The following is a 20,905-nucleotide window of genomic DNA, read 5'->3' on the forward strand; positions in this document are numbered from 1 at the left end:
GCCATCTTGCCAAAAGCAATCTAATGATTCAAAATTCCAACTCAATTCTTCATAGAATTAGAATGAGCTATTTGGAATAACAAAAACACAGAATAGTGAAAACTGTACACAACAATAAAAGAACATCAGGGAGAATAACCATCTCTGATCTCAAACTGTGTTACAGAGCAATAGTGATTAAAAACTGTATGTTATTGGTACAGAGACAGGCAGGTAGATCAATGGAATAGAATTGAAGACTCAGTAATGAACCTGCACGCCTATGTTCCCTAGTTTTTAACAAAGGACCTAAAAGCATCCAGTGGAAAAAAGATAGCAATTTTGACAAATGATACAGCTGGAGGTCAGAATGAAGAAGAATGCACATCAAACTATTCTTATCACCCTGTACAAAGTTCGAGTTCTAGTGGATCAAGGAGCTACACATAGAAAGTGATATACTCAAACTAATATAAGAAAAAGTGGAAAAGAGTCTCAAATACATGGGTACTGAGGAAAATGTCCTAAACAGAACAACAATGGCTTATGCTCTAAGATAAAAAAGAGAAAAGTGAAACCTCATAACATTTTAGAACTTTTTAAGACAAAAGACATTGTAATAGGTTAAAAAAATGGCAACCAAAAGATTGGGAAAAGATCTTTACCATCGAGGCAAAAAATGCAAAAAGTTAGACCCCAGGGAAACAAATAACCCTATTAAAAATGGATTACAGAGCTAAACAAAGAATTCGAAACTGAGGAATATTGAATGGCTGAGAATGTTCAACATCTCTTTTCGTCGGGGAAATGCAAATCAAAACAACACTGAAATTCCACCTCACACCAGCCTGAATAACTAACATCAAAAGCTCATGTCAGAGCAGATGCTGGCAAGGACATAGAGAAAGGGCAACCCTCCAACATTGTTGGTGGAATTGCAAGCTGGAACGACGACTGTGGAAATCATGCTGATGGTTCCTCAGAAAATTGGATATAGAGGACACAAGTATAACAATCCTGGGCACATAACCAAAATATGCTCCAAGATATAACAAGGACACATGCTCCACTATGTCCATAGCAGCCTTATTTATAAGATCCAGAACCTAGAAACAACCCAAATGTCCTGCAACAGGAATGATTACAGAAAATGTGGTACATTTACACAGTGGAGTACTACTCATTGATTAAAAACAATAATTTCATGAAATTCTTAGACAAATATACAGAAATAGAAAATATCCTGCGTGATGTAACCCAGTTACAAAAGAATGGGCATGGTATGCACTCACTGATAAGTGGACATAACCCCAAAACTTGGAATGACCAGGAAACAATCCTCAGACCACATGAAGCTCAAGATAAAGGAAGACCAAAGTGTGGATGCTTCAATCCTTCTTAGAAGAGGAAACAAAATACTCGTGGGTGGAAATTTGGAGAAAAAGTGTGAAGCAGCCACTGAAGGAAAGGCTAACCAGAGATTGACACATCCCATACTAAGAAACCAAAACCAGATACTATTGTGAATGCCAATAAGTGCTTGCTGAGATGAGTCTGATATGTCCATGCTCTGAGAGGCTCTGCCAGTAATTGACCAATACAGATCACATCTGTTCATTGAACTAAGGACCAAATCCCTAATGGAGGTATTTTAGAAAGGACTGAAGAAGCAGGATGGGTTTGCAACCCATAGGAAGAATAACAACTAAACAGACCCCCCAGAGCTCCCAGGAACTAAACAACCAACCAAAGAGTAGACATGGAGGGACCCATATCTCCACCTGCATATGTAGCAGAGGATGGCCTTGTTGGGAGAAGCCCGTGGTCCTGGGGAGGCTTGATATCCCAGTGTAGGAAAATGCCAGAGCAACAAAGTGGGAGTGGGTGTATGAGTTGTGGGGGAGCACCCTTATAGAAGCATGCTGAAGGAAGATGGGAAAGGGGATTTCCAGATGGGAAACCTGGAAAGGGGATAACATTTGAAATGTAAATAAAGATGATATCCAATTCAAAAGGGAGAAAAGATCTTTGGGAAGTAAAATTTCTCTGTTAGGGCTTGATAGCTCTCTTTGTTTGGCTTTCTACTGTTATGAAGAAACACCTTGATGAAAGTAACTTCAAGAGGAATGGAATGGTTTTGTTTACATTTCCACATTAGAATCCTTCACTGAAGGAAATCAGGACAGAAACTCAAACCTGACAGGAACCATGAGGAAGAAGCTGATGCACAGGTCAAGGAACATTGCTGATCATTGGTTTACTCCCCAAGGCTTGCTCAGCCCTCTTTATTAGAGAAGCCAAGACCACTAGCCCAGAGGTTGCAATCACAATCTAACTGGCCCCCACACATCAGTGGCTAGTTAAGAAAATATCTACCAGCTTATGCACAGCCAGACCTTATTAAGGCACTTTAGAATTGAGGTTCCCTCCTGTGATATGATTCTACTTTGTGTCAAATGTTCATAAAGTACTGAACACAATGAATACTTAGGAACAAACACCATGACCAATGAAACACAAGACACAACATTTGAAATGTAAATGAAAATATCCAGTAAAAAATGATACAACATTTAACTGGGACTGGCTTATAGGTTCAGAGGTTCACTCCATTACTAACACAGGAGTATGGCAGCATGCAGGCAGCACTGGTGCTGAAGGAGGATCTGAAATTTCTACATTTTAATCCAAAGGCAGTCAGGAGAAGAATGGCATCCACATGACTATGGGAAGGTTCTCAAAGCCTGTCCCCACAGTGACTTACTTGCTCCAACCAGGTCATGTATTCTCCAGCAAGGCAACACTTCCTATTAGCCCTATGTCAAGCATATTCAAACTATGATACTGGGATATACTCAACCTGGGTTAAGAACTTTCCTCTTCTTGTGGACAGTAATCAGTAGAGAGAAGTAGGTCAGGTCATAGTCCAAGTGAAAACAGAATGTGTGCTCAGCCATATAGGACCATTGCGATAAACCTCTTCCCCAAACACAAACACCAAGTCTCTGAGAAAATATTGGAAGAGTAAGTAGAAAGAATACAAGAGTAGAGGACCCTCTGCACTTAATGAATTACTATTGTTAGGTGACAGGTACTACAAAAAATGATTCATTTTTTGGTGATTTGGCCATTGGTATATTTTCTTGCTCCATTAGGCGCCCTACAACCATAAACCTATGGCAATCACTAATTAAGAAGACCTGGTTTAAAGGAGAATATGTTAGAGCTCATGCAAGGGAATCTTGAGAGGTTCGTTTTTTGGAAGGCTTTGTTCTAGTAGCTTATTCTGTGGTAATGTCTACCTTTATTTTTAAGGCATGTTTCAGGTATGCAGAAGAAAGATGAATCATGTTTTTCCATCCATTCTGCTAGACTGTGTCTTTTATTGGGGAATTGAATCCACTGATGTTGAGAATTATTAATGACCAGTAATTCCTATTTCATGCAATTTTGATGTTGTTTTTGATGTTAGTTTCTCTCTCTCTCTCTCTCTCTCTCTCTCTCTCTCTCTCTCTCTCTCTCTCTCTGTGTGTGTGTGTGTGTGTGTGTGTGTGTGTGTGTGTGTGTGTGTGTGCTTCCCTTCTTTTTGAAGGTATGGAGTTTCTTCTTGTTGTAAATTATAAAAAATAAAAAAGTATTGTTGTCTTTTACACCACTTGGTCCCCACTGCAGTGCCCCAAGATATCTGTGAGATATCTTGGCATAATCACATAACAACACAGCGGAGGCCCATTGTCTCCTGTGGCCGCACACTTTCCTACACTCAAACCATCACATAAAAGAACACACAACACAATAATGTTTGACACAATTGATAAGATATAATTGCCCACTTAAACATACAAAGCCCGGTACCATCCATCCCTTAGGAACATTACTAACAACCTGTATGTACACAGAAGAATTTTAACATCACCTGCCATGGCTTCTCACCCTCTCCTCTGCCCTGTCGCTCCTTTCTGTCCTAGTGTCCTCCTCTTCCTTCAAACTTCTCTCCTGCCCATCCTTCCTTCTCCTCCAATGACAGGCCTCCTTCTATCCTGTACCTGCCCCTCACATGTACTTTTCAAATTCAATGGGGAGAAGGTTCTGGTGAAGTCACCTGATTCCTAAGTAAGTGACTTGGCAGCTGTCCTTGGGGCAGTGGAATTAGCATCAAAATACAGATAAATTCAGGGCAAACCACAACATTACATATTTCTTGTGTCTTCATGGATTTAATTATTTGAGTTGGGTTGGACCTTTGAGTATTTCTGAAGGGCTTGATTTGTGAGCAGATACTTTTTGAATTTGGATTTGTCTTGAAATATATTTTTTCTCCAACTGGTGTGATTGAGAGTTTGCAGGATATTTTAATCTAGATTGGAATCTGAAGAATTTTAGGGGTTGCAACATATGTGTCCAGGCTCTTTTAGATTTCAGTGTCTTTGATCAGAAGGCCATTGTAATTCTGATAGATACGCTTTGTATGTTATCTGTCCGTTCCACATTGTTTCTTTTAATACTCTTTCTTTGTTATGGAGATTTGTGTTATGATTATTGTGTGGGAAGAGGATTATTTTTCTGGTCAAGTCTAAGTGATGTTCTATAGGCATTTGTATGTTTATATGTATCTATTTCTTTAGGTTGGGAATTATTTTTCTATGACTTGTTGAAAATACTTTCTGGAATGTAGAGCTCTTAACTTCTATTTCTATTATTCTCTTAACTTCCTTCTATTTCTACTATTCTTGGCTTAGTTCTTTCAATGACAGTCTAGTTTTCCTGGATGTTTTGTATCAGGAAATTTTTAGAGTTCACTTTTTTTAATTAATGTATTAATATTTTCTCTTGTACTCTCTACACCTAAGATTCTTTCATTAATCTCCTACACTGTGTTGCTGATACTTTTATCTGTCATTCCTGTTCTCTTCTTTAGGTTTCCGAAACCCAGGATTCCCTAACTTTATGATTCTTTTATTGCTTATATTCCTCTCTCTTTGTTGTTTCTAGTCCTTCTGCAAAAAATGTTCCTGGTGTGGCAGGCTTCTAATGGGTATCCTTGGGTCTGATGGTTTGGGATCTGCAGGTTTGTTCAGGAGCCACAGGTCTGATGAAATTGGGAAGACTGATATGTGGAAAATGGAGGTCCCGCTGATATCCAGAGTGCCTCAAGTTGCTCCAGAGGACTCAGCAAGCAGGGAAGAAAGAAGGGTAAAGGCTGTATGCTAGTTCTTAATTATGCTTTTAATTAAGATGAGTTATTCTACTCATAATAAAATACTCAGGCTGTTTATTAGGGTTATTCATTTAGTTCTATGGAAATTTTGAAAACAAATAAAACATTCATCCAGGCTTTGGGGGAAAGCCTGTCCAAAGATCTATCTTGTATCCACCAGGAAGGTAGATGTCCTCTGCTCTGTCAAGTCAGATTCCAGATTCCAGAACATTCACCAATCTTCCAGATTGTCTCTTTGTTTTCACTGCAAATGAAGTTGTATGAACAAAACACTTATTTCTAAGGAGTTATGAATTATTACAGAAAATAAGTAAGAAACAGGATATTTCAGTTTTACCTTTAACACTAATTGGAGAGTAAATCAGGGAATTTATTCAATTTCTTCCCACAAATACAGCTGTATAAATTTATACAGTCTGTATGGTCTAGTCTTGTTTTAGATAAGAATACACATCCTCCAAGCTTTTTATTGAATTTCATTGTGTTTGAGGCACTAAGGAACAAAAAACAACAAGGGGCAACTGTTTAGTTCAGAACATTCACTGAAATGTTTTGATTTTAAAAATTCTACATGCCAAAGTAGATATAATATGTAACTAATCCTAAGTTCATTACTAAAATATGTTCTTTTGTTTAAGCTCATTAAAAAACATTGTCCCTTTGTTACAACAATATCCCAATCTATTTTCACATTTGCAATTTTTGGTCAGCAGGAAAACTAATTTTCAGTATTGCCAAGGTATTATTTTATGCTGACTCTCCTCTCCCATTGTTATCTTGTGTTTAAAAGTGCTGGGATAAAAGTAAAAACAGATTGTGACATACAAACATTGTCTTACATGCTCGTGTTGTAAGGAGAAAGGGAAGACTTATGTGGTAAAGTAGACAGAACTAGCAGAATCTAATCTTAACAAAGGAGGATGAGACATTCAGGAGAAAAAATCACAAAGGGAAATACAGACAGAGATAATAAACTGAATAGATTTGCCCACAATGCTTAGCACAATGCTAGTCCTTATGGGGACTTAGCAACTTTCTGGTAAATTTACAGTCTCCTCAAGCTTTTGCTTTTCAAACTGTTTCTTTTAGAACTATTTTTTCTTGTAGCTTTGGGTTTCTGAAACAGTTTTTCTGTGCAGCCCTGACAGTACTGAAACTAGCTCTGGAGACCAGGCTAGCCACAAACGCAGAGATGATCTGGCCTCTGCTCACTAAAAACTATGCCCCAGCGCTGAGAATAAAAGCATGTAACACCTGACACTCAAGTTAGAAGAATTATTTTAAAGAAATACAATGAACAAGTTAAAGAGTCAAAGCCTGCAACTTAAAGATACTTCAGTTTTTCTGACACTTAAAATGTAAAACCAATTCAGCCAAGGAATCGAGTTCCAAATCAATAGTTCAAAGCATTGAACTGGTGAATATAAAACACCTAGCAGACTGCCTAGAGTATAATTGGTGCAAAAAATTACCTGTGTGCATCATATGTTGCTGGAGCATTTTTATTGGATATTTTTATTTATATTTCAAATGTTATCCCATTTGCCGATTTACCATCCATAAACACCCTATCCCATCCAGCCTCCCCCTTGTTTTACGAGGGTGTTCCCCTACACATTCACCCAACACTTCCCACCTCCGTGCCCTGACACCCCAAAAAACTGAGTGGTCCAAGCCTGGCAGAACCAAGGGGTTCTCCTGCCATTAGTGCACAACAAGGCCATCCTCTGCTACATATGCAGGTTGAGCCATGGGTCTGCCCATGTGTACAATTTGAATAGTGGTTTATTGCTGGGAGCTCAGGGTGCCTGGTATTATTGTTCTTGTGGAGTTGAAAACCCCTTCAGCTCCTGCAATCCTTTCTCTAACTCCTCCATTGGGGACCTTCCTCTCAGTGCAGTAGTTGGCTGCAAGTATTTGTCATGCTCTGCAAGTATTTGTCATGTCAAGCATCCCAGAAGACAGCTTCCTGTCAGTATGTACTTCTTGGCATCAGCAATAGTGTCTGGGTTTGGGAGCTGTAAATGGGCTGGATTCCCAAGTGGGGCAGTCTCTAGATGGCCTTTCCTTCAGTCTCTGCTCCCAACTTTGTCTCAGTATTTCTTCATCTGAGTATATTTGTTTCCCCTTCAAAGAAGGACTGAAGCATCCACACTTTGCTTGTCCTTCTTCTTGACCTTCATGTGGTCAGAGGATTATATCTTGTGTAATCAGTGATATTGGGCTAATATACACTTACAAGTGAGTATACACCATGTGTATCATTTTGTAATTGGGTTGACTCACTCAGGATTACATTTTCTAGTTCAATCCATTGGACTATAAATTTCATAAAATCATTATTTCAATAGCTGAATAGTACCCAATAGGGAAAATATACCCCATTTTCTGTATTCATTCGACTGTTGAGGGTGCATCTGGGTTCTTTCCAGTTTCTGGCTAGCATTAACAAGGCTGCAGTGAACAAAGTGGAGCATGTGTCCTTGTCATATGTTGGAGCACCTCTTCAATATATGCTTCAATATATGCCCAGGAGTGGTATACCTTGGTTCTCAGTTAGTACTATGTCCAATTGTCTAAGGCCAGACTGCTTTCCAGAGTGGTCGTACCACATTGCAGTCCCACCATCAACGGAGGATTGTTCTTCTTTCACTACATCCACTGTAGTATCTACTGTCACTGAATTTTTGATCTTAGCTATTGTGATTGCTGTGAGGTGGAATCTCAGGGTTGTTCTCACTCACTTGCATTTGCCTGATGACTAAGTATGCTGAACATTTCTTTAGGTAATTCTCAGGCATTCGATATTCTTCATCCGAGAATGCACTGTTTAGATATGTACCCATTTTTAATAGGTTTATTTGATTCTCTGGAGTCTAACTTCTTGAGTTCTTTATATATGTTATATGTTAGACCTCTATCAGATGTATGATTGGTAAATATTGTTTCCCAATCTGTTGGTTGTTGCTTTGTTCTAATGACAGTGTCATATGCACTACAGAAGCTTTGCAGGTTTATGAGATCCCATTTGTCCATTCTTGATCTTGGAAAATCAGCCATTGAAATTTTATTCAGGTAATTTTCTTCAGTGTCTACATGTTCAAGACTCTTACCCAATTTTTCTTTTATTAGGTTCACTATATCTGGTTTCATGTGGAGGTCCTTGATTCACTTGGACTTAAGCTTTACACAGGGTGATAATAATGGTATTTTTGGCATTCTTCTACAAGATGACCTCTAGTTGAACCAGAACCATGTGTTGAAGATGCTATTTTTTTAACTGGGTGGTTTTAGCTCCTTTGACAAGGATCAAATGACCATCGATGTGTGGGTGCATTTCTGGATCTTCAGATCTATTCCACTGATGTACCTGCCTGTCTCTGTACCAATATCATAGAGTTTTTATCATTATTGCTCTGTAATACAGCTTGACGTCAGGGTTTTATTGTTCTAACAACAAAGGGAAGTTCTTTTATTGTTGAGAATAGTTTTAGCTATTCTGGGTTTCCGTTATTTCAAATGAATTTGCAAATTGCTCTTTCTAACTCTATGAAGAATTAAGTTGGAATTTTGATGGGGATTGCATTGAATCCGTAGACTGCATTGTGCATGGTTGCCATTTTTACAATATTAATCCTGCCAATCCATGAGCATAGCATGTCTTTCCATCTTCTGAAACTTCTTCAATTTCTTTCTTCAGCGACTTGTCATACTTGCTTGGTTAGAATCACGCAAGTTATTTTATTTATCTGTGACTGTTGTGAAGGATATCGTTTCCCATATTTCTTACTCAACTTGTCTATCCTTTGAATAAAGGAAGGCTACTGATTTGTTTGAGTTAATTTTATATCCAGGAGCTTTTCTGAAGTTGTTTATCAGGATTAGTAGTTATCTGGGGGAATTTATGGGTTCACTTTAGTATACTATCATGACAACAGCACATACTGATATGTTGACTTCTGCCTTTCCAAGTTTTATGCGTTTGACCTCCTTTGATTGTTGTCTGATTGTTCTGCCTAGGTCTTGAAATACTATATTGAATAGTTAGGGAGAGAGTGGGCAACCTGGTCTAGTCACTGATTTTAGTGGGATTGCTTCAAGTTTCTCTACATTTAGCTTAATGGTGGCTAATGGTTTGCTGTATATTGCTTTTACTATGTTTAGATATGGGCCCTGAATTCCTGATCTTTCCAAGATTTTTAACATAAAGGGGTATTGAATTTTGTCAAATGCTTTCTCAGCATCTAATGAGATTATCATGGGGTTTTTTCTATAAGTTTATTATACACAGGAATTAGTTGATTGATTGCAATATATTGAAACATCCCTGCATCCATGGGATGAAATGTACTTGACCATAATCGATGATCATTTTGATGTGTCCTGTGATTTGGTTTGTGAGTACTTTACTGAGGTTTATTTTTTCATTGATATTCATAAGGGAAATTCTTCTATAACTCTTTGTTTGTTGGGTCTTTGTGTCATTTAGAAATAAGCATAATTGTGACTTTATAGAAGGAATTGGGTAGAGGTCCTTTAGTTTCTGTTAGGTGAAATAATTTGGACAGTATTGGTATTTGGTTTTCTATGAAGTTCTGATAGAATTCTGTACTAAACCCATTTGGCCCTGGGCATTGTTTTTGGTTGAAAGATTTTAATTATTGCTTATATTTCTTTAGGAGTTGTTGAACAGTTTAGATGATGTATCTGATATTGATTTAATTTTAGTACCTTATATCTGTCTAGAAAACTGTCCATTTCATCCAGATTTTCAGGTTTTGTTGAGTATAGGCTTTTCAGTAGGAACTGATATTTTTTTTAATTTACTCAGATTCTGTTTTCTGTCTTCATTTTCATTTCTGATAGTGTTAATTGGATACTCTGTTCCCTCTGGTTAATTTGGCTAAGGATTTATATATTTGGTTGATTTTCTCAAAGAATCTGATTCAGGTTTTCTTGATTTTTGTGAAGTTCGTTTGTGTCTACTTAGTTGATTTCTGCCCTGAGTTTGATTATTTCCTTCAGTCTACTCCTATTGGGTGCATTTGTTTCTTTTTGTTCTAGAACTTTTAGGTGTGCTGTCAAGGTGTTAGTATATGCTCTCTCCAGTTTCTTTTTGGTGCCACTCTGGGCTATGAGTTTCCTCTTAGCACTGCTTTCCTTGTGTCCCATAAGTTTGTATATGTTGTGCCTTCATTTTCATTAAACTCAAAAGTCTTTAATTTCTTTCTTTCTTTCTCTCTTGACAAATATTTCAGTGAGTAGAGCATAGTTAAGTTACATATGTATGTGGCCTTTCTGTCATTTTTGTTGTTATTGAAGACCTGCATTAGACAATGGTGATGTGATAGAATGCATGGAATTATTGCAATCTTCGTATATCTGTTGAAGCCTCTTTAGAGACTGCCTATATGGTCAATTTGAGAGAAGGTACCATGAGGTGCTGAGAAAAAGGTATATTCTTTTGTTTTAGAATGAAATTGTCTATAGACATCTGTTAAATCATTTGCTTCATAACTTCTGTTAGTTTCACTGTGTCTCTGTTTATTTTATATTTACCTCATTTGTCCATTGTTGCGAGTGGTGTGTTGTAGTCTCCCACTGTTATTGTGTGATGTGCAATGTGTTTGAGCTTTAGTATGTTTCCTTACATCAATGTAGGTGCCCTTGCATTTCGAGCATAGATATTCAGGATTATGAGTTCATCTTGCTGGATTTTTCCATTGATGATTGTCATATGTCAATCATGGTCTTTTTTGATAATTTTTGGTTTAAAGTCGATTTTATTCGATATTAGAATGGCTACTCCAGCTTTTTTCTTGGAACAATTTGCTTAAAAAATTGTTTTCCAGCTTTACTCTGAGACAGTGTCTGTCTTTGTCACTGCAACACCCCTAATTTCCTTTTATATAATTTTTATAGATAAAGCCAATTGCAATTACAAATCTGGTACCATTATTTGCAACAAAGTTTTGTAGCACCCCTAACTTCCTTTCATATAATTTTCATAGCTGAAGCCTACTGCAACTACAAATCTAGTACAATGGGGGAAAGCTCACCTAGACAAAAGCTAATTAGTATAAAAATGCAAATCCTGAGAGTATACACATTTACATTCTAGTTTTTTTTTCTTTATATGGGATATTCAATTCTTTACTGAGGGTGTGGCCACTGTGAGTTTCCTTTTTCCAGTGAATAAACTACAAACACATACCTATGAACATTACTTTACAAAGAGTTAGCACAACACATGTAAAGAGCTTTTAATAGTAGTATAGGGTGATATGATCATACAAATTTTATGTATATGAAATAATTCAGAAAAATATAGTTAATAAAGATAATCAGTGAACAGTTTTCTATTAGATTAAAAATTAGCAAAAGAATTTGAGATTTCCACAATACATTGAAATGGAAGGTTTAGCTGTATATAAACTTGTTCTTATATTTATAAATAACCACCAATTTTATAAGCTATCATCAATAAAAAAGTCACATGAATGTCTCAGACACTCACACACATTTTATCTGTCAAGATCATTGATTCACTTCACACCATCTCAAATTGTTGACTTTCTAGTGCCCTTTGCAACGTAGAAGACACAATTCTGAGATGTATGCAGTATTAACTCAATTTTGCTCAGTTCCTTGACCATACAGATTCCCTTTTTAAAATCTGCTCAGAGACTTCCTTGTGCAAATTTTCTTTACCCATGAGCTCATAGAAAATTAGTAAAGTCATGTAAAAGGAGAGAAAAGCCTTTGCACACATTCCTCCCAATTCCCACACCAGTGGGAAGAGTCTGAAGTGTTCAGAAACTCACAGTTTAGATGGTCCATTTTCAATCCATGCCCATTCCTTTTTTTCTTTATCATATGAAAATCCAATCCAGTAATTGTCTGGAATAAGCTGTTGCTGAAGGAACTTCTATAAAGGAAAGAACACACCTTATGATGAAATTTCTGTCAGTTAGATGACAGAACAAGCACGAAAAGTTCCCTGCATTTCTATGACATTCTCTGATGTCTTCCCAATGGTCAGTCCTACATTTCTTTAGTGACTTACTACTAGTAGCAGATTTATATCAATACTATGTCACCTCAATCACTTTTTTATATAAACATTTCAGGTGTCCTGAGATCTGGGATTTAGGACTGTGTTTCTTAGACCAAGTCTCTACTATGTACCTAAGCCCTTTCCTTGAACTCACAATTAAGGCAAGAATATTTTAGAGTTGGCATTTTGTTTCACAGACAAATCAGTTTCTTCTATTACAACTTCTATGCCTGAGCTAAACACAAGAAATCTCAACAGAGAAAGCATGAATGGCAAACAAATATACTAGTAAAAGTTCAAAGTCCTTAGCCATCAGGGAAATGCAGATCAGAACAAATCTGAGATCCCATCTTATACCAAAAAGACTGGCTAAGATTAAAAACTGAAGGGATAGCACATGCTCCAAGAATGTGGAGAAAAGGGAACATTCCTCCATTGCTAGTAGGAGTGCACATTTTACAAATACTTTAGAAATCAATTTGTTTGTTTCGTAGAAAACTCTCTATACAACTCCTGGGCATATACCCAAAAGATGTTCCACCTTCCCTCAAAAGAGACACTTGCTCAGATATGTTCAAAGCAGTTTGATTTTAATAGCCAAAAAGTGGAAACAACTTAGATGTCCCTCAACTGAAGAATGAATAAATAATGTGGTACATTTTTACAATGGAATACTATTCCTCTCTGAAAAAACAAAGGCATCATGAATTTTGCAGGAGAAAATGAATAGAACGTGATAATTTCATCCTGTGTAAGATAAGCAAGTCCCAAAAGGGTTTACATGGTATGTATTCACTTATAAGTGAACATTAACTATAAAATTTGGATGCCCATGCTATACACTCCATACACGCAAGTGGATGGACAGCAAGAAGGTGCAAGCAAGGATGCATAAATCTCACTTAAAAGCAGAAATTAAATGGTCAAAAGGCTGAGAGAGGGAGAACTGCATGGAAGATGGGATGATGAACAAATGTGGGTTCTATATTGGGTATGAGAAGGGGAGGAAGGGAATGCCTGATGGCAATGATAATGAATGGAAATCTGCAACTGATGGGGGCAGTGTAGGGGACATCTCCATGAAAAGATGGAATCCAGTGATATGGGAAGCAAACAAGAATCAACAGGGTTATCCTTAACTGTGACTAAATGCAGCCTAGGGAGTCTGCATACTATGTTCAAAAAAAACCCCGGGGAATGATAGGCACAGCAACATACCCTCAGACTTTTGACCCAAAATTTACACTGTCTACAAGAAATGCAGTGTTTGGGGATCGAACAAAGACTGCGGAAACAGCCAACCAATAACTGGCTCAACTTGAGATACATCACATGGAAAAGCATCAATCTCTGACACCATTAGTGATACTCTGCTATCCTTGCAGACATGATTCTGTGTGTAATCTGTGAGGATCCCTCTAGCAGCTGAATCATACATACACAGATGCCCATAGCCTAACGGTGGATAGATCTTGGGGACTTACAGAAGAATATTTGAAAAGATGGTGGGCTTTGAAGGGAACAGGAATTCCACAGAAAGACAGTAACCTGGACCGCTGTGGCATTCAGAATCAGAACCACAAAACAAAGAAAATACAGGGGGCTGAACCTAGGCTTCCATGCACAAATGAAGTGTGGTTTTTCATAAGGGTCCAGAACAACTGGGATGGGGCAATCTCAAAAACTGAAGCCTGTACATGGCTTATGTTCTTCTAACTGGGCTGTGCCTTGTTCTAACTCAGTGGTAAAAGATGCAGCTAGCGTCATGGACAATTGATGTGCCAGGGTACTAGGAAACCTTGGTGCCCACCACCCTATCAGAGGAGAAAGAGAAATGGGATATAGATTATGGGAGGAAGTGACCAGGAGGGAGTCAGTGAGAAATTAATAAGTAAAATACTACTACTACTATTACTACCAGTACTACTACTACAACTAATAATAATAATAATAATAATAATAATAATAATAATAATAGACATTGAAAATTGGTTATGGTTACTGTATCAAGTGGAAATTAGTGTATTTCTTGACATTAAAATCTTTTTATAACCAGGAAAGGGAATAATATTTGAAATGTAAATAAGAAATACCCAATTTAATAAAGATGGAAAAAATAAGAAAATTTAAAAAAATCTTATGTTGTTGTTTACCCATATATTAAATTATTGTATAAATATTGTACCATGTTATGAATACCAAGGAATCAAAGTGATTATGAAATCATTCCTCTTAAAAAGTATACTCTTAATATTTGAAGAGATTTGATGATTAATAATATAAACATGAATGTCAGGACCTCAAAAACCATTTTTTCTTTTAAATAGTGATTTTTAAAATGGATATGTTTTTTGTCGAAACATAAGAATACTATGCTGTAAAGATATGGACAATTTCAGTGAAAATCTCCATGGAGCTAACTGGTCAGCCATTTAATTCCACATTCGTCACATCATCTCATTTTACAGACAGGCCCAGAGCTCAGCTACGTTCCCTGTTGTCATCCGATTACTCATCTTAGGCATCCTCACTTCCACATTCCAAAGAGCAAACTCAAGAAAGTGGGGGTTTATTTGGCACTCTTAGCAAATAAAAAACTGTCAGCCACAGGATGTACCATAACAAAGAGTTAAAATTCATCAGCGAAAGATATGCTTTCTGAGATATTCTCTTGTAAACTTATGAGAAAGGGATAAGACTGAAAGATACAAGTGTCTCTGTAGTAATGAGGCTCCTCTTAACAGACCTGGATCCCACAGTTTTGAACGTGTTACAGGTAAACCATATACAATTAAGAACAAATCTGGATTGAGTAACTCATGGCTAGATACAGATTCTAAGAGAGTAAAGGGGCAAGTGTCTACAGTACCCGTTCGTCCTCATCATCTATCTTCAGGAGGAATAAACTGGAATTCTGGCAGGTCTGTTTACATTCATCCCATGATTTTCCATCCTTGATGACATAATAACATTTTATACCATAGCAGAACCAGTATGTTTCAATTTCACTGCCTACAACAGAGAAGATAAATGGTTAAACTTATTAGTTTCTGGTATTCTATTGACAGATCAATGTATTTATTAAGACTGTGGGGGGGAGTAAAATCCCACTGATCTCCTAAATTGAGATTCTAAAATGCCCAGAGACCCTTGCACACCCATGTTCTATATGACATTGTTTGTAACCATAGAGATACAAAAAAATATATGTTATGTGTTGATCATGGATGAATCAGTAGAGAAAATGTAGCATGAGCACACAAAAGTATACAACTCATCCTTTAAAGGGAAATGAATCAGCCCAGCATGATGACTTATGCCTATAACCTGAGCACTCCAAAGAGAGAGGCAGTAGGGTCATAACTATTTTAAGGCCAGCCAAGGCTAAGCAGTGAATTCCAGTCCAGTTGTAGGTATAGAGTGAGCTCCAAGTCACCCTTGACTGGAGAATGACATCATTTTTTACACTAAAACCCAAATGGTTGACATGGATGAACTTGAGGATGGAACAACCTTATGATTCCATGCAGATCAGGTTTCTAAAGCAGCCCAACTCTATGAAGCAGAAGCTTGTAAGATACCAGGGGCTAGAAAAGAAGAAATGAACATGTGCTACTCAGAGACAGCTAAACTGATGGCAGAATTCTAGATCTGCAGTAATGTATTGTCCCCACAATGATCTACACATTAATGTGCACTTAGCATTGTGCCCTGGTCTGTGCTACATGCTCTTACCTTAAGAAAAATAAAAGACATATAAAGGAAGTTTTGTTGTTCATAGTCTATTCTCAAGATTATGTTGATGCATTCAATGGTATGTCCACATGCCAAATGTTTCAATCTGAGTATATTGAAAGGTGTATACTTTTGGTCACAAGGTCACCTCGATATGAATATTTTGTTTAGTGAGGGGCTAAGAATGGCCATTCTTTACTAACAAACTTTTTCTCCAACCTTCATTTTTCTGTGAAGAGATAGCCTTGTGGTACTCATAGTGGCCTGAAATTTTCTGGAATGTCTGGATTGTTCAGAAAGTTATAATCCCCCTCCCACAACCACATATTCATAATAATTAAATCACTATGCTACCCTTTTCAGACAATGAAGTCATTCTAAAGTAATGAAACAAAATATTTTCCATGGGTTTGGAATACTTCAAATTTATTTTTAGAACTTTTTTCTGTCACATGTTTTGTAATGTAGCAATTGTAAATATATTAGTCCATACATAATGAGAATTGTCACATCTTACTATCACAATGTGGCAAGATTATATGCAAGAGGTCTTTGTGAACTCTAAATCCTGAAAAAAATATTTAATGATGATTGATAAACTGTGTCAGTTAAAGATGACCAGTCATGATGAAGGATAAGAAGGGTTCCTTATGATGTTTGACCTTTTCATCTTTCTAACTTCATTCACTGTCTCTGACATAGCTGCACTGCGTGCACACCATGTTGAAGCTCTCATGTTTGCTACAGAAAGGGTTGCTCAAAAAAATGTCAGATGTAAACAGGCACACACATATACATAAACACACACAAACACACACAAACACACACAAACACACACATATGCAAATATTTTTAAAACTTTATCTTTGTAAATGCTCTAAGTTCATTTTAGCATAAATAGTTGATAAATACACTCTTATTAAAAAAATTACATGTTCTGTCAGCAACAAAGTTGTAGACAAAGGTTTTCCCATAGACCAAAACAGTCAAAATTTTCAGGGGTACTGGTTTGTAACTTCATTTCCATGGAGCAGTAAGAGTCAGTGTCAGACATAAGGTTCCCCAAATGATTAACCCAAAGATCACCAGCATCTTTTTTGTTGTTTTGGGTTTTTTTGTTTTTGTTTTTGTTTTTGTTTTTCCATCTTTATTAAATTGGGTATTTCTTATTTACATTTCTATTGTTATTCCCTTTCCTGGTTTCCAGGTCAACATGGAATCCCTCCCCCTCTCCTTCTATATGGGTGTTCTCCTCACAATCCTCCCCGCATTACCGCCCTCCCCCCAACAATCCCATTCAATGGGGGTCCAGCTTTGGCAGAACCAAGGGCTTCCCCTTCCATTGGTGCCCCTACTAAGCTATTCACTGCTACCTATGAATTTGGAGCCCAGGGTCAGTCCATGAATAGTCTTTGGGTAGTGGCTTAGTCCCTGGAAGCTCTAGTTGTTTGGCACTGTTGTTCATATGGGGTCTCAAGCCCCTTCAAGGTCTTTCAGTCCTTTCTCTGATTCCCTCAACGGGGGTCCTATTCTCAGTTCAGTGGTTTGCTGCTGGCATTCGCCTATGTATTTGCTGTATTCCGGCTGTGTCTCTCAGGAGAGATCTACATCCGGTTCCTTTCAGCCTGCACTTTTTTGCTTCATACATCTTATCTAGTTTGGTGGCTGTATATATATGGGCCTCATGATCACCAGCATCTTAAGCTGATGGTTGGACTTCAAAGCTTCCAGAGAAGAAACAGTGGCTAGTAATGCAGTTCTGTATTCACATTCCTCACTCCCACTACATACCTTTGTGCTGTGAGGAATTTACGACAGCCTTGGTTTTGCTGTACCATCTGTTCTTTGATCTGTTGAACGATTCCAGAAGATCATTGCCTGGACTACAGTCTATAGATATTTTTCTCAGCATTTCTTCCTTTAAGTCAATGTCACGTTGCATGGCGCTGCAATTATGGTGGTGGTTTAGAGTTTCCTGCAGTTCATGTTTTTCTTGACTATACTGAAAAACTAAATTAGTCACAGATATAACATCAATAATTCTTATAAAGAGTACATATTAAAATGTAAGAATAGACAAAAGCTTCATGTTGACAGCCAATACATATCATTACTTTCATTTGTACTTTAACATTTATAAATTAGCTCTTTAATTATTTCACTATATAAACCGATAACATCAATTTTCTCTAAGGTAAGTTGGATGTAAAGTAAATAATACAATTGAAAAAATTATGGTGAAAGTAACTTCCATTCTCTTCATTTATGAAACACAAATTTATAGATAATAACCTAAATAAAATATTCATTGAATAGTTAACACATCATGAAAATATGAACTAAAAATGTTAACAAATGCCACAATTCTTTTTGGAGCATGTGGAACACAATATATCCACATACATAGCTATGTTTTAGCACAGCCTGGAAGTGATTTCCTCTGTAAATGTGGAGGAATCCAATAAACTTTAACCTTTAATACCTCTGTACAAATGAAGTGTTTTGACTTAAGCATAACCGCAATGTATATAGAAGAAACAGGAAAAGAAGGACTTCGATTTTTGCATAGCAGTCACTCATAAAATATTTATGTAAGATTAACAATCACATGAGATCAGAAAAAAGGCTATCACCAAGTCCTCAGAAAGAACATAACCAAAAACGTGACAGCACAGGGCACCTTCCAGTAGCCCCAGAGCTAACAGATTAGTTATGAAAGAGAACAGACACTACAGTGTGTCAGGAGAAAAGTACTAATGTTCAGAGATTCTGTCTCATCCAGTAATTTTAGGCAGGACAATGGACAGAGTGTACAGCTGCATGGTTCATGTCTAAAGCTATTCTTTAGGCAGAAGGTCAAACAAGATGTATCTCAGTTACTCACTGATTGTCACCAACACTGCAACAGTTAACAGAAGAAGTGTACAGAGGATTCCCAAAGCTATCACAATCAGGTGCCAGGGGACATAACACTCTGCAATCAACAAAAAAAAAAACAAAAACAAAAACAAAAAACAAAAAAACAAAAAAAAACAAAACAAAACAAGAAAATCACCGTGAAATAAGCAAATCTCAATACTAATTACTAATTACTAATTTGGTGTAGCCCAGAAACAAGGGGAAATTTTGCAAAAGTCAATGATACAAACTGACTGAAAGTGTGCTCTCAAAATTGCAAATTTCTACCTAAAATGCACTACCTGTAGAAATCATGTGTGTGTGTGTGTGAAATTTGACAGTATTTTGAACTTATGTCAACCTTATCCTTGTATTGTGAATCCTCCTAACTCAACCTTAAAGGAGCTGGATGACAGTCATGTGCCCTCACCCAGTTCTACAGGAACAAAAGTGCATCCTCCAGAAGGCACAGGAGGTGTAGATACAATCCAGGTACAAAATACAAAACTGGATCATAAAGTCCACCAAGAAAGATAACTGAGGATGGAGAGGAAGAAAGAGGGATAGAGGGATGCACTTTCTTGAGAACTGGTAGGGAACCACAGCTGCTCTGGACTATATATATATATATATATATATATATATATATATATATATATATATTTACATATGTATATATACATATATATGTGTGTGTGTGTCTGTGTGTCTCTGTGTGTGTCTGTGTGTGTATTATATATGAGATATATATATATATATATATATATATATATATATATATATATATCCCCATTCTTGAAAGGGCCTATAAGTCAACTATTTTCCCTGTAAACTTGATTTTGTTCTATATAATATTGAACATTTAGGTGTATCTAAGGCATTTGGAATCTGAAACTTGTGTCTCTGGTTACCAGTAGATCACAAAAGGACAGATCTCAGCTTGGAGCACAGATATAATATTGTGTGCAGAGTAAAAAAGAGAAAAAAAAAGTGACATTTCTGATTTTCATTAGTAAACAAAATTATTATTTGATGTTTTTAGGAACTCGTACTAGGGTTTAGTCATTCCCACCTCATTAAATCTTTCATCTCTTCTTCCTTCCTCTTCCAGTTTACTCTCAGGAGAAGAATTCCTCTTCTGATAGACAACTATTGTTGCCATGTTGCATTAAATGTCAGGGATATTTACGTCAAAACAGTTGCTTAAAGAATGAAAGTATTGTTCCTAATGCATAAGATTCATTTACTTAGGATTTTCTTTCTCTAGAGCATTTGGTGTTATTTTCAGACTCTATAGTTTGTTTTAAGGGTTTCAGAGTTCTTCTTGACTAAACTAAGCAATAAAAAACCTAATGGTTTCTCACTTCTTTATTCTCAAGAATTTTTTTTCATATAGACTCCGATTATTCTACTCTGTCCATTTGGTTTGCTTTGCAACTGATTAACAACTAAAAAGTAGAAGTAGAGTTATACTTTTTTCTTTCTTTTAATTGTAAAACTTGATTGCTTTTTTGAAAGTTAGTTATGAACAGTTGTGTACAGATTACCCTCTAGCTAATACTCTTTTCTTCCCTTCCACACTTGTGCATAACCTAGCCCAGATGAAATTGAACATTATAGTTTTGCATAGAAGCTAGTAGGATATTTTTAATTTTTTAAGTTTAAAGTGTGTTTAAAATGTGAATTTGGACACGTATACACTTACCTCTGTGGCCAGCTTCTTTGGGCCCTTTAGTCTCCTCAGGCTTCACTTGGTTCTGCAACCCTGAAGACTTAGAAAATCTCACACTTGAATAAGTGACCTCCTGCTCACTCATCTTGGGAGCATATAGAAGATGTTCTCTGTTAAAATATGCCCTTGAGTGATTTCTGAAGAAAATGTTAAAAGTCCAGCTTTAGGAGCATACCTGGATCTGATGATACACAGGATTGGAAAAGGGTGGAATTTTACTAACTCACTTAATGATCTACACACCCTGATAAGGACTGAGCCCGAATTCTATTACAGGGGACAATCG

At 36.9% G+C, this 20,905-nt stretch overlaps 1 protein-coding gene across 3 annotated transcripts in view; it reads right to left on the reverse strand.

Moving 5' to 3' along the window:
• Klra5 (killer cell lectin-like receptor, subfamily A, member 5) overlaps positions 1–20,905 on the reverse strand; it is a 64,878-nt gene that overhangs the window by 40,987 nt on the left and 2,986 nt on the right. The window contains exons 2-8 of one of the 3 annotated variants that reach the window (XM_063285916.1): positions 20,593–20,729; positions 18,874–18,963; positions 17,781–17,999; positions 15,124–15,266; positions 12,022–12,125; positions 5,535–5,690; positions 5,187–5,441 (exon numbers count right to left, since the gene is read on the reverse strand). In XM_063285916.1, coding sequence (XP_063141986.1) covers positions 5,543–5,690; positions 12,022–12,125; positions 15,124–15,266; positions 17,781–17,999; positions 18,874–18,963; positions 20,593–20,729 — 841 coding nt within the window. In that variant the 3' untranslated portion in view covers positions 5,187–5,441; positions 5,535–5,542. Of the gene's footprint in view, positions 1–5,186; positions 5,442–5,534; positions 5,691–12,021; positions 12,126–15,123; positions 15,267–17,780; positions 18,000–18,873; positions 18,964–20,592; positions 20,757–20,905 lie in introns of those variants that run through there. The other 2 variants (XM_039107455.2, NM_198746.3) reach the window with 2 other exon arrangements.

The sequence above is a fragment of the Rattus norvegicus genome, chromosome 4 (genome assembly GCF_036323735.1).
Source record: "Rattus norvegicus strain BN/NHsdMcwi chromosome 4, GRCr8, whole genome shotgun sequence".
In the NCBI taxonomy this organism is placed as follows: Eukaryota; Metazoa; Chordata; class Mammalia; order Rodentia; family Muridae; genus Rattus; species Rattus norvegicus.